Genomic DNA, 14046 nt, shown 5'->3' with positions numbered 1-14046 from the left:
CAGCTTGTGAAAGACATTCCTGAACTCGGGGTTAAAGGCGGTGTAGATGATCAGGTTGATGGCACTGTTGATGTAGACAAGCCATGTAACCACAGAGATGAGGGTGCATCTGACTGACACAAGACCTTGGTGACATGCACAACGAAGAAAGACATCCAACAAGCCAGAAACACACCTGAGAGACAATGAGTCAGGTGATGTTTATTTCCCAAACACTGCTCATAAAGATGACAAATCTTGATAGATTTTAGAAATTTCGCAAGAACAAACACACGTGATACATTGTAAAAATGTATTGAGTGAGGTTCTGGTTCAAGTACAGTACAGGTACAGCTTCTGGTTCAGGTACAGTTACTGGCTCTTGCTCTGGTTCTGGTACAGGTACAAGTACAGCTTCTGGTTCAGGTTCTGGTTCAAGTACAGGTTCAGGTACAACTTCTGGTTCAGGTACAGTTACTGGCTCTTGCTCTGGTTCTGGTACAGGTACAAGTACAGCTTCTGGTTCAGGTTCTGGTTCAGGTACAGTTACTGGCTCTTGCTCTGGTTCTGGTACAGGTACAAGTACAGCTTCTGGTTCAGCTTCTGGTTTAAGTACGGGTTCAGGTACAACTTCTGGTTCAGGTACAGTTACTGGCTCTTGCTCTGGTTCTGGTACAGGTACAAGTACAGCTTCTGTTTCTGGTTCTGGCTCTGGCTCTAACTCTGGTTCATTCAACTGGGCTGCTGGTGCCATGGTAAGGACACGTATGTGACATGTCCTCACATACATGTCCTCACAGACACTGACCTCAGAGTAGACGTACAAAGGTAGAACCAACAGTGCCAGCAGTAGGTCTGCGGTTACCAGGCTGACGATAAAATAGTTGATGGCATTTTTGAGCGAGCACTCCGTGAGGATGCTCAAACACACGAGGACGTTTCCCAGGACAATAAGCATGATGAGGATCAGGGCCATGTAGTTCAGGTTCAGGCTAATCCTAACCCTAACCCATCTCACCTGGTGGACGTCCAGGTGTCACAGGGGAAGACAGAACCTCTGGACATATGGATACACTCAGTTTGTGTCACCTTGTTGCTGCCTATCCAGATGTCATTAGCTGTTGTTGTCTACTTGTGTGGGACTGTAAATAATAACATCGAACATCAGGACAAGTTTCCATTGTCAAGTCACATGTTTACATGTTTCAGGCTGAGCCTGCTGTGCTCTTATTTTGTCAGTTATATGGGGAAGTGGGGCTGAATCAGATCAGCTTCACCGGGTTAGGGTTATGGTCGTCACTACCATGACGACCATTGGGAACTGACCAATAGCAAACAGTCACACCATCTTTCTATCCAATGACTATGGATTTATTTAACTGTTTTTAAGAATAGTTATTTTTGTAAATGCCTCTTTGAAAGATTGATAGAATAGAATGAAGTTTCTCTCTCTCCGTCTCTCTCTATTTTATATATTTAATATATTAACATGACCACTAATTTATGTTTATGATCTTTTTTAATTGTATTGTTTATTTTACTAATGCTTGTGTATCTTACTTCCTGTTCCGGTTCAGTTTCCCCTGAGGATACATTTTCTGTGAGTGTTCCAGAATCTTCCTCAGTTTGTTTCTCGTGTGTTAGATCTGTTAGATCCATTTATTGATTTTTCAGTTTTTCCCTGTTTCATTGTCTCGAGTCCCTAGCTCCACGGATCCTCTAAGAACATGATGTCATGGTTCAAAGGAAGTGATTGGTCAGTGGGCACAGCTTTTATACTGTTTGATCTCTTATCTCCAACTAAACCTGAATAGCTGTTCAGCACAAATTACCATGGTGATTTACCCTGATAACAAGGAAACAAGCTTCGTAGGACTGAAAACTTTGAAAACCCGATAACCACAAATCCTGCTTCGTAGTTCAGGGCTGTGATCTGTTAATATCTGGGATGATTTGTGATGATGATAAAACCTTAAGTAGAATTCTGAGAAATGATTTGTTTGAATTGTTATTTTCTTTAGATTCAACGATAATCAAAAGTCTACATTTTCATTAGTGGAATAAAACCAAGTTTTTCAATTATTGTTGTTCCAAATGTCAGGAAAGAAATGTGTCATTGTATGTAAGATGTCATTAAAATAAAATTGATAAAATACAAACAATAGCAACAGGTTCAAAACTGATTTATTAATCAAGAAATTCCAAGTTTTTAATTCACCAAAAATGTGTTTTTGTCTTTAAATGATTTTCTGAAATTAAAGTTATTTATTTACTCTTTACTCTTATTTAACTACAGTTCCCATGAGCCTCTCCTGCTGCTGCCATGGAAAAAAACTGAAGCTGTATATTCACTTTTTTAACAAATTCAATATCAACAAGAAAGAAAGAGAACGATGAATGTGAACAATGAACGAGAAGCAAGAGAACAATGAATGTGGTGAGAAGCATCATGAAATTGAGGAGTCATTGATGATCATATCTTATGATGATCCCATGATAATCGGCCACTTCCTGTCATTTCTTTCCAATTCCATACGGGTCACTGGTGGCGCTGCCTGCAGTCTCGTCCCCAGACTGCATGGAAGAGACAAGGTTGGTGGTGAGACAGGTGGAAAGGGCACAGCGTGACAGGGACGGCCTGCATATGAAGGTGAGAAGATAAAATCACTTAGTATCAATGAAACATTAGTTTCAAACACAGATAACACACTTTATGATAATATGACTATGATAATCTGGTTATTTATGTTTGTACGGTTTTAGTTTATATAAAGTTTATATATTATTATCTATGTCAGTAGCTGAGATCAAGTTTAATCTCTATAAACAGATTCTATAAGAATTAACTGAATCTGTACACAACAGACGGGAAGCCTCTGCTTTCTATTTCTAGTTTGACCAATCACGTTTGAGCAGGCAGCTCCCTCAGCCAATCAGATCATTTCACTGAAGTCAGAGGTCAAAGGTCAGGAGGTTTTGAGAGAGAAAATCTTACCACGGGCCTTGAGGAAAATTCATGCTGTAAAACATAGAAGAGATTAGATTTAATCCAACTCAAACAGAAAGAACAAATTGTATTTGATTCAAAGACATTAGACTTAATCTGATAGAGATTTGATTTAATTTGATACAATCTGATTAAAAGATATTAAATTACTCAGTGACAGATTTAATTTGGTGTCGTTCGTGCTGCTCATCAAAGTCCCGTCACTGACGACAGAAATAAAACGAATGGGTCAAGTTAATTTTTTTAGACATCAGTGACGTACTGTTTTCATAATAATTAATCATCATCATCATTATCTATCTATCTATCTATCTATCTATCTATCTATTGTTATTATTATACATTATAATGTCAGACGTGTGAATATAGTCTGAACTGACCTTAAAACGTCCATCGTCTCGTTGAAGTGATCAAACTCAAATCTGCAAACACATTTCAACACAAAGTGACATCATTGTTAACAAAGTGACGACATCACGTGACACGACACAACATAAAGCCAACCACAACGGGTAATAATTAATTCAGTTCAGATTTACCTGCTGTTGTTGAGTGAAGGAGGAAGAGGAGCAGCAGACAACATCATCATTGTCATGACAACCAGAGCAACAGACTTCATCATCTGATGTATCATCATCAGAGAGGGAGAGTGAGCAGCTTCTCAGTCAGAATGAAGGGGACTCGTCCAGAGAAACTGAATTTATAACAAACCTGTTTACACACCAGCGTCAGTCGACCTTCAGTCGACCTTCAGCCGGCCTTCTCTCTGTCATCATGAATGATGAGGAGCTGAGGAGATATTTACTGATGACATCATCAGCTGATGCCAGCGGCCCTGACCTCTGATGAGTTTATATTCATCGCTACAGAAATAGCTTCACCCCAAGTCAGATAAGATCATATTTATTTTGTTCTGTTGTACGAGCACAGATTTACATACAGTGATGTCATGTTATATTTTTATTATATATATATATATATTTAGTTCAAACACTTTAATCACACTGACACAAAATCATCAGTTAGGTTATTATCAATAAACCTTTCATCTTTACGTTTGAAACGACAAAACATAAAAGATAAAAAAAAAGGAAAAACTTCACAGACAGCGTCTATTTTCTACATTAAACATCAAACTTTTCCAGAAGAAACAACATCAACAGGAGTCACATGAAAACTGAAACATCGTCCACTTCCTGGAAACAAAAATAAAAAGGACTATAAATCAACATCCATCGTCATAGAAACAACACATCAGGAACATTTCTATTAATCACACTCTGTGTGTGTTTGTCTGCTTGTTTATCGAAAGTCGTCAGCAGAGAACATGCCCTTGGCACGACGCAGGATAGAATCCTTGGATGCGTCGTACGGATGCTCTTTAGATGGAATCTCCAACACGGCAGGAATCGACTGCATGTGGGCGTCGATGGCGTGACGGATCATCTCAGCTATGAACTGGTTGATCAGGATAATGCCGATATCGTTACGGGCCAAGAAACTCCTGCAGAGAAAGAGAGAGACAGAGAGATTTTTGTTTTTACTGGTGATTTAAACTCGTCTCAGTTTAATTCAGAAAAGATTGGTTAGTTAGGTAGTTGCTGGTTAATTGGTTGATTAGTCTGTTGGTTGCTTCATTAGTTGGTTGGTTAAAAGATTAGATGGTTGGTTAGTTCGTAAGTGGTTGGATGGTTGGTTAGTTAGTTCATCAATCAGTTTGTTAGTTAGTTGGTTGGGTCACCACCTTAAAACGAAGGCAGATTTCTCAAATGACAGAACTGAGATTAAAAAACAAACATCAAAACCAACCTTCATTCAAATAGAAATTAACCGAGCTGTTTAACTTATTTACAGTTGGAGAAGAAACGTGATTGAAATATGAGTGAACGTGTTAATGTGAACGAGCTTTGGTTTGATTCTTACTTAAACGTTTCCTCTATCTCGGTGATGCTCGTGTCCTTCTCCACCACCAGAAAATTCGGTTTCCGGTTTTTGTTCAATTCACCGACGCCACCGAGGAGGAAGCCCGTGCACGTGTCCTCGTCCCCAATCACTGCGATCAGTTTCCCGCGACCCGCCATCACGATCAGAGATGAACGTTTTACCGAGAACCGGAGAAAAACACTTCGACCTCTTCACGGAGCCAGAGGGTCATGTGACAGTCAGCTGCCTGCAACTTCCGCTGAGCTGACGCAGCTCCGCGCCCCCTACTGGTCAGGGTTAGGATTTATATATATATATATATATATATATATATATATATACATATATATATATATATATATATATATACATATATATATATATATACACTGATGTGTCTGCAAGCTTGGGAGGAAGACATGAAAGGACGATCAAAGGAAAGTGAGAGAAATGAGACGGACAGGAAGAAACAATAATATCAAAAGTACTTTGCTAAAGGAAATTGAATTATTGTGGGAAACAGTTCATCACATTATATGACACTGTCTGAAATTTGAGCAAGAAATAAGAAAGCTAATTGTAAAACTTTAGATTCAAGTAAATTTGTATTTAAGAGATACCCTACAAGTGTAATCTTATATTTGATTATCTTAGAAAAACAGATATAACAGAGAAGTTTTTAAACTCAATAGAATGGATATGACAGATTCACACTCCACACCAGCTGGTGGCGGTAATGCACCAACAAAACCAAGAAGAAGAAGGGCCCATCAGTCACGTGACAAGATCACGAGGAATACGGAAGTGAAGAAGAAGAAGATGGTGGGTGTTTTTATATTTTTCATCTTTATGAAATGATTCAACTGTGATGTTTATATGTTAGCAGTTAGCCTGTTAGCAGTTAGTTTGCATCTCTCCCCAGACCACCGCCGCCCTGACAGCAGGTCTGGAGAGAATCCCGGATCAGCTGGGTTACCTGGTGATCAGCGAGGACGGAGTACTGGCTGTGAGTACTGTTACTGCGTTACACATACAGAGATACAGCTACTGCGTTACTTTTGCGATAATTATCTAGTGTAATATTACCCAGCCCCATCTATAATGTAATTAAATATTGTATTAATATTATTCAGGTCCATCATATCTACAACACCATACTGACTAGTTAAAACTACGTCATCTTGAATTTAGCTGAATTTAAGACATTTTGAGGTTGGGTCATGGCTAGTCAGAATTAAATTGTAGATATCTAAATCTGGAATCATCATCATCATAAGTTATCATAAGTTGCAGATGTCTGTAATAGAAACAGCATTTTACAATAAACAGCTGGAAATTGTAAAATGTAGTCTTTGTCTTTTTATGTGATTAATAATCAATTAATGAAAAAAATGGGTTAGGGTTAACCCCATTCAAAATGATAGTTGGTTGCAGCTTTAATAAATACCTTGATGACATCCTGACCTCTGACCCCTGGTGTCAGTCTGCAGGTGAGCTGGAGAACGATGAACACACGGCATGTGTGATGATGGAGATGGTTCGAACGGCGAGTCGCTTCAGGTTACCTGGATCAGCTGATCCGCCCTTCAAACGCATGTCAGGTACTATGAGTCTCACAATGTTATCCTTCAGGGGGCACTGTCACATGACGCACACAGTGTTAACCTGCAGAGGGCGCTGTAAGATGACTCTGACTCACCTTTTGTATTCTGTTCTCAAGTGATTCTGGATGACTACGTTTACACGGTGACAGTTTCTGGACAGAAAGTTTTCGTGGTCAAACGACAAAACAACCAACAGGAACCAATCAGCATCTGACAGTGTGAGGTCACGAGAATTAAGCGGTTCGAAGAAGATGATTATGTCAGAGGTCAGCGGTCACTGTGACGTGCAGCTGGTTCCTGATCAGTTTCCAGTCCTTGAACTTTGTTTTATTTAAGCAATTTGTGAATAAAAAGATTCTTGATGTTTTTCTCATGTTCCATGTCAGTTTGTTGCTCCATCCTTGTGAACACATTTTAAACACACCTCGAGGGAATTCAATCTTCAAATATAGTACAAGCGTTCACTTGGGTCACAGACGAAGGGAATTCTGTCCTTAGGGAATTCAGAGGTTAAGTCATGAGTCAGTAAATTAAATGTCTGACTGAAACTGAACAACCACAGGACGATGATTTTAGTTTGAATCAGAAGCTGTAACCTTTTCAGACTAATGAACTGAAAATCAGGTTTTTATCTTTATTCACCTTGTTTTTTCATTAGGGTCAAAGAAAAGTGTCAGGAAACAAAGTATTTGACTTTTCATTAGCAGAGTCTCATCCTGTTCAACAAAGTTCAGGTCAGAGGTCTTCAGGGGGAGGTCTTCCTCATAACCATCTCCTTTCCTCACCACAAATTCTTTACACCTATGAAAAACATCATGAGGTCAAGGAAAGATGTGAAGGAGACGCACATCCTAAGAAAAGAGGTTTTCAGTTCATACAGAGGGAACATTTAATAATCAGTTACTCAGAAATACACAACACAAAAATAATTTAATAATAAAATAACAGGGCTTAAATGTTGAAATAATATATACTGTGAGAAATATACGAGGAGAAACCTTACAAAGTGGAGAAAATTCTTATTTTATGCATTCTGCCGTCAGGGCATTGAATAAGTTATATTTGTAGTGTTAGTTGTGATTATATTTATATTAATATTTAGCTCTGATGATGATATATATAAATATTTATTTGTGATGATGATATTTATATTAGTATTTAGCTCTGACGATATATATATTAATATTTATTTGTGATGATGATATTTATATTAGTGTTTAGCTCTGATGATGATATATATAATAATATTTATTTGTGATGATGTTTATATTTAGTTGTGACGATGATAGGTTTATAGAATATACATGTATTTAGATAACTGTTCACATCACTGGAGGATGTGAGAATAAAACAGCTGAATATGTATATTTATATTAATATTTAGATGTGAGACAAAAGTTCTAACCAGCATGCATTGTGTTAAGTCGCGCCGCATCGAGTCGAACCACGAACGAGCCTCCATATAGCCCCGCCCCTCCCCGGAGGTGATGACGATGGCACTTCCTGGTGTTCACTTCCTGGTTTACCTGTGCAGGTGAACAACAGCTGATCGATAATCGAGTTTCAGGTTTTCAAATCGTTACAATGAAGAATCTGAAGAAAGTCTAAGTGCCACCCGCCAGTAAACAAGAAGAAGAGGAAGAAGAAGAAGTGAAATCAGGTCAGTGATCGATCTGATCGATCTGTGGCGGGAAATTCAGCGGACGTGAAGTGAATGTGACGCAGTCAGACGGTTAATGTAAGTCAGGTGTGTCACAGGAATATTCAAACTTTATTTAATGATAAATTAACGTGTTTGCTTGAACAGATCAGAGTTTGTGACCAAAATTCAAACTTAATCCATGTTGTCTGCCCAGACTCTCAAACAAACTTTCACCAAACCTCATTCAAATGTCGAAATTTTTTATGTTTTCTCTGCCGGACGATTAAAAATAGACTTTCAGACGCATTGAAACACATTTGAAACATTTCTTAGTCTTTAAATGAATTCGGCTTTAAGATGATTAATTGTCAACACTTTGGTTCAGTAAAATCCAGATTTATGAAGTTGTCATAGCTCAGTTTTCTAATGTTAAATCTTCAAAATTTTTCATGGATTTTGGTTAAGGTTAACAAAATCAATTACCGAATGAACTTTATTCAAACTGAGAATAAAATGAAGTAAAACAATCATCTGATCAATAACCAATAACAATTCTATACATATAACAAAAATAAATCATTAAAAATTAGTTAATTAAAGTGAATTTAAAAACCTAATAAATGTTCATATAATTTCTATAAATTAAAAGTTTAAATATTTAAGTGCAGGTTGTCTAATAATAACCAATTAACAGTGTTGTTGTTATAAACTTTATCTGTTGACATAAAGTAAAGGATAAAAATGATAACATTTTAACTTTTCATTTAAATGTTGGATATGAATTTAAAGGCTCAGTTCACTCAAACTATTAAGTGATGAACACATGATGAGAACACATGTGTTTTCAGGATGAATGATCACATGAAGACTCAGCTGGTGAGCGCCATCCATCTGCAGGAGGTGGAACTGCAGGAGAAGCCTCCAGAGGACCAGCAGGGTACAAAGAGCTGCAGCGATGGTGAGTGAGATCAATAATCAATAAATGTGATCAACATCGTTTCAGATCAGTACCAACGACATGAAACAACAAATCGCCAGCCCAGTCACCCCAGAGCCTGAACTCTCAGGTGGTGACAGGACACCTGAACTGTGTGTGCGTGCATGCATGCATGTGTTGCAGATGATCAGACATTCACGGTTGAAGATGCTGTTGAAACCATTGGCTTCGGTCGTTTCCACATCCTCCTCTTCCTCATCATGGGGAGCTCGAATGTGAGTCACTGATTCTACACATGCACACACGCATACACGCACACACACACACACACATTCAATGGTGTCAGAGAGCAGGTATCAGGTGTTTGTCACATAATTTATGCACCTCAACTCACTCTGTGGGTGTGTGTACGTGTGTGTAGATTGTGGAGGCGATGGAGATCATGCTGTTGGCCATCGTTTCTCCTGAGATTCGTTGTGAGTGGCGTCTGGATGACTGGCAGGTGGCGCTCGTCTCTACTGTGAGTTTTTTCTTTGATTGATTTTTAATTTGTGTAAACTTTACTACCAATTTTACCAATAATAATGTTCTTGCCATTTTGTTAAAAATCAGATGATATTGTGCAGGTTTCTACATGTTGTTTTGACGACCGGTAATGGACAAACACCTGTGTTTTTTCTCTCAGATGGTGTTTCTTGGTTTCATGGTTTGTGGCGTTCTCAGTGGATACATCTCCGACAGATACGGACGCTGGAAGGTCCAACGCGTCTCAGTATTTTCACACATGCATCATGTTTGGTGGCACCATATGTATAAGTGTGTGCGTGTGTGTGCGTGCGCAGGTGGTGTTCGGAGGCTTCGTGTGGAGCGCCTACTTCTCCCTCCTCACCTCCTTTGCTCCATCGTACGGTTGGTTCATCTTCCTGCGCAGCATGGTCGGCTGCGGTGTCGCAGGAGTGTCACAGGGGTTAGCTGATCAACACACACACACACACACACACACACACACACACACACACATAATTTCTTCAAGACAGTAAATTAATTATAATTTTTAGTAAAATATAATGTATTTCATTTGATAAAAACTTTTTTGCTTTTTACATAGAAGTTGAAGATAATCAAAGACAAAGTTTAGTTCCTTCATTGATCTTCTCTTTGAATTAACTGATTGCTTAATGAATTAATTGATTGATTTAAAAATGGCAACATTAACACAACGTTTAAAGGTCCAGTGTGTAAGATTTAGATGAAAGGGAATTATTGGCAGAACTTTAATGTAGAATAATCATCATGCTGCTTTCAATAGTTTGTTTCATCTAAATTGTATGAATTATAGTTTTCTTTACCCTAGAAAAGGCACTTTATATATAAATACTTTATATTTACATCGAGGGGACCCTCTCTACGGAGGCAGCCATGTTTTTTACATTAGTCCAGACTGGACAAACTAAACACTTTTTGAGTTTTATGACGACTGAAGCTGCCACAGGTTCTTTTTCATGTTTGGTAGGAGGGGTGGTGTTCAGCTGCAACATGTCACTTCAACACTAGATATCACTAAATTCTACTATCCTGTACCTTTAATAACATCTGATTATTTTTCGTGTCAGATTTTCAACTTTTATTTAAACATGACCATTAAAAAAATTCAATCAAAGTTCTGTGATTTGTTTATGATGAAAATGTTAAAACATTTAAATGAAGTTAACAAATCATGAAATTATTTCATTTTAAATCATATTTTAAATGTTGTGATTTTCAGGTTCGTGCTGAAGATGGAGTTTATACCAGCGAAGTATCGAGCATACCTGCTGCCTTTGGCCTCCGTGAGTCTGAAGCCAAACATCACTCCTGTGTCTGTTGTCAGGACGTATCTCAGCATGCTCTCTGTCTCTGTGTGTCAGATCTTCTGGATGACGGGCTCCATGCTCATCATCATCCTGGGCATGTTGGTGGTTCCGACTCTGGGCTGGAGGTGGATGATCAGAATGTCTGTGGCTCCGAGCGTCATCCTCATCTTCCTCTTCAAGGTCAGTCTTCTTTACCCCAGCTGTTTATATTTACATGTATACGTCAAGTTAAATCCACCAGATCCAGTACTAACTGACCATCACATGAAGATGCATGTTTTGAAATCATAGGATCAACAACATTTGTGTTGATTTGTTTCAGTTTATACCAGAATCAGCTCGTTACAACGTGTCGGCAGGAAACGTCCAGGCTGCCGTTAAAACTCTGCAGTGGATCGCCAAAATGAACCGTGCATCACTTCCTCCAGGACGACTGGTTGAGACGGCTGAGGTACATTCAGATATTTTAAAGTTATTAAATGTTATGTGTCAAGTTATTGTTAGATGTTATTATTAAAGGTGTAGATGTTATTATTGCTATGTTATATATGTTTGTGTTTCAGGTAGAACGAGGTAGTTGGAAGATTCTGGTCAGTTCTTCTTACAGGAGAACGTCTTTACTCCTGTGGTATTCTTGGTAATGATATTTTATATAACATTTTTCAGAAGAACTCAATTAAAAAACAATACAATTAATCCTATTGAAATATTTTACCAGATTTGATTAGTACAACTTGAAATAAGGGCAGAATGAAGTGGTTATGGAGAGTCACAATAATAAAACCTAATAAAAACAGATACAAAATATGATGATCTCAGTCTTGTACTTGTTTGACTGGAGTTGCATCAATATTTATATTAAACTATAATTTAATACACTATTATAGTACAATAAACACAGACCAGTCACAATACGACTCCTCATGTTTTGCTTGTACAGACATGTACATGTGGTGCTACTGCTAACCCTAAATAAATTTAAAAAAAAAGACAACTGCCCATTATCTTTACATTACCTTTTAATATAACTACAGCCTTTCTGAGGTTTCTGGTATAACTATACTACTTCCTTGTATAAAAGTAGTACTGTCTACTCAAATAAATACAAGTACTATACAGCGTGAAGCTGTGCATTTTCTGCTGATGCAAATATTTCACAAGAAAAACCTTTTAAAAATAAATGATTGGATTCAGTCAACAGGAATGCTGAAGTGCTTTTATTTTGAAACAGTAGGCTACAAGAAGTGTTGCAAACATTATTGTTTGTGAGATAAACATTAAAACTGTCTGTTCTGTGTGAACTGCAGAAAGATTGCAGTGTGAACTTAGTAATAGTTGTCACAATAGTTGTGATGTCACATCCTGTAGGATTGTGGGACAGTCCCTTAACCTCTGCATCCAAATGTATCTTTCAGTCGCCAACTTTTTTTAAAAAATAAGAATTTGAGACTAAAAGTATTTTTACTTCCTGTAGTTGAATCAATATAGGATCATGTTTTAGTTTCTGACCTTTGGTCTTTTGTGGTTTCAGGTTTGTGGCGTCGTTTGCGTACTACGGTTCGGTGCTGAGCAGTTCGGAGCTGTTGGAAAAAAATTTATTGTGTGTGACGGACGCTGACCAGGAACATCAGGTCAAACACCGCCAAGAGGACGGACTGTGTTACTGCATCCCCTTTGGACTCAGAGACTACCAGACTCTGCTCATCAGCTGTTTGGGAGAGGTTGCATGTGAGTCGAAATGAGTTCAGACGAAGTTCAGGGCGTCTTGAGTGTTTCATTACAACGGCGCCTCCTCCTCTGTCCCCCTAGTGATCCCGTTAAACATCTGTCTGCTGAATGTGGTTGGACGGAGAAAGACTCTGACGGTGCTGCAGCTGCTGGCAGCCATTTTGTTCATGATGGTCAACATCTGCACCACCATGTAATAGCCTCACACTCTTCTCTGCTTATCTAGTCCGACTGTACAGGTTTATGAGGACAATGGTCCATTCTGTCCTGTCTGTCTTTGTATCCAGGTTTGGCTTCACAGTGCTGCTGTTCCTGTTGCGGTCTCTGGTCTCTATGAACTTTAATGTGATTTACATCTACACGGCTGAGGTTTGTCCACACTTGTTCTACTGCAGTTTTTTAACTTGGTTGGATTTTTTTTGATAAGGTCTCAGGTAACAGATGGTTTTTCGTTTCTCAGGTGTATCCGACCGTGGCTCGGTCTCTGGGGATGGGTTTCTGCACGTCGTTCAGTCGGATCGGAGGAATGCTCGCGCCATTTATGGCTCAGGTTGGTCATCCATGTTAGAGATAGTGAGAATGTTAGCTAACAGCTAATGTCAGCATAATTATTATCATAATCAATTGAATGTGGTGCGTTCAGGTTTTGATGTCTCAGTCAGTGATTCTGGCACTCAGTCCGTTTGCTGTGACATGTGTCATCTGTGCTGTGGGAAACTTTCTGCTGCCGATTGAAACTAAAGGACGAGCTCTGCTGGTGAGAAACACTTTGTTCAATCTTTTCTCCTGAACAAACATTCATGTATTAATTTCATTTATTTATTTTTTCCAGCAAAACTCTTGATGACGTCTGTTACTGTTTGTAATATTATTGTAAAGAAATTAAATGTCACTAAGTGTTTTTATTATTTGAATTTAATGAATTTATTAATTTATTAGTGAAATCAAGTTCATTAAGGAAATGTGGCCGTTTCAGCTTCAGATAAAATACTTTATTCAAATGATTGTTAAAAACTTTACATATAATAAATGGGCTGTGTCTTAAATAAGATCATTAACAGTTAGTTTTTGGTTTATTGGAATCATATAATGTTTGATAGCAAATACTTGTATTTAAGTATATTCTTAGTTCTTATTTCTGTTACTGTTGTAATAACCACTCGGGACAAACTGTTGTTTATAGAACTTTATACATATAAAGTTTTTTTCCTATGTTTAGTTGATTTGATACAGAATGTTTCTGTATTCATGTGTTCCAATGGTTCCAATGCAAATTAAAGTCTAAATTTAAAATGTTTCAACATAATGTCAACATAATTTTTTATTTTTATTTATTTAGCCTGGAAAATGTTGGAATAGAATTTAAAAATAAA

General features: G+C 38.0%; 4 protein-coding genes across 6 annotated transcripts; 2 read left to right on the top strand and 2 right to left on the bottom strand.

Annotated features, from left to right (window-relative positions):
• Window positions 1–2145: 2145 nt before the first annotated feature.
• LOC138406773 (uncharacterized) lies at window positions 2146–3746 on the bottom strand. Its single transcript, XM_069519859.1, has 4 exons — window positions 3526–3746; window positions 3367–3408; window positions 2975–2998; window positions 2146–2617 (listed from the first exon to the last, which is right to left on the bottom strand). Exons 1-4 carry the CDS (start codon window positions 3621–3623, stop codon window positions 2494–2496), a joined length of 288 nt encoding a protein of 95 aa, XP_069375960.1. The 5' UTR covers window positions 3624–3746; the 3' UTR covers window positions 2146–2493.
• A 127-nt stretch (window positions 3747–3873) lies between these two features.
• Window positions 3874–5196, bottom strand: atp6v1f (ATPase H+ transporting V1 subunit F). Its single transcript, XM_020111764.2, has 2 exons — window positions 4910–5196; window positions 3874–4490 (listed from the first exon to the last, which is right to left on the bottom strand). Exons 1-2 carry the CDS (start codon window positions 5065–5067, stop codon window positions 4289–4291), a joined length of 360 nt encoding a protein of 119 aa, XP_019967323.1. The 5' UTR covers window positions 5068–5196; the 3' UTR covers window positions 3874–4288.
• Window positions 5197–5587: 391 nt separating this feature from the next.
• Window positions 5588–6881, top strand: lamtor4 (late endosomal/lysosomal adaptor, MAPK and MTOR activator 4). Its single transcript, XM_020106174.1, has 4 exons — window positions 5588–5731; window positions 5832–5915; window positions 6393–6510; window positions 6630–6881. The coding sequence occupies exons 1-4, from the start codon at window positions 5603–5605 to the stop codon at window positions 6725–6727; spliced, it is 429 nt and encodes a 142-aa protein (XP_019961733.1). The 5' UTR covers window positions 5588–5602; the 3' UTR covers window positions 6728–6881.
• Window positions 6882–7986: 1105 nt separating this feature from the next.
• Window positions 7987–13970, top strand: svopl (SVOP-like). 3 transcript variants are annotated; one of them, XM_069519834.1, is made up of 16 exons: window positions 7987–8173; window positions 9004–9113; window positions 9276–9367; window positions 9514–9612; window positions 9778–9849; window positions 9935–10059; window positions 10858–10921; window positions 11000–11125; window positions 11268–11396; window positions 11509–11582; window positions 12477–12673; window positions 12755–12866; window positions 12961–13042; window positions 13134–13223; window positions 13317–13430; window positions 13506–13970. In XM_069519834.1, exons 2-16 carry the CDS (start codon window positions 9005–9007, stop codon window positions 13515–13517), a joined length of 1497 nt encoding a protein of 498 aa, XP_069375935.1. In that variant the 5' UTR covers window positions 7987–8173; window position 9004; the 3' UTR covers window positions 13518–13970. The 3 variants fall into 3 exon arrangements, with proteins under 3 accessions (XP_069375935.1, XP_069375934.1, XP_069375936.1); XM_069519833.1 differs by having other exon boundaries at window positions 7987–8251; XM_069519835.1 differs by having other exon boundaries at window positions 7987–8260.
• The last annotated feature ends 76 nt before the right edge of the window (window positions 13971–14046 follow it).

This window comes from Paralichthys olivaceus, chromosome 23 (genome assembly GCF_024713975.1).
Source record: "Paralichthys olivaceus isolate ysfri-2021 chromosome 23, ASM2471397v2, whole genome shotgun sequence".
Classification (NCBI taxonomy): Eukaryota; Metazoa; Chordata; class Actinopteri; order Pleuronectiformes; family Paralichthyidae; genus Paralichthys; species Paralichthys olivaceus.
Note: the sequence above shows the minus strand (reverse complement) of the source record. Positions and strands in the feature narration are given on the sequence as shown.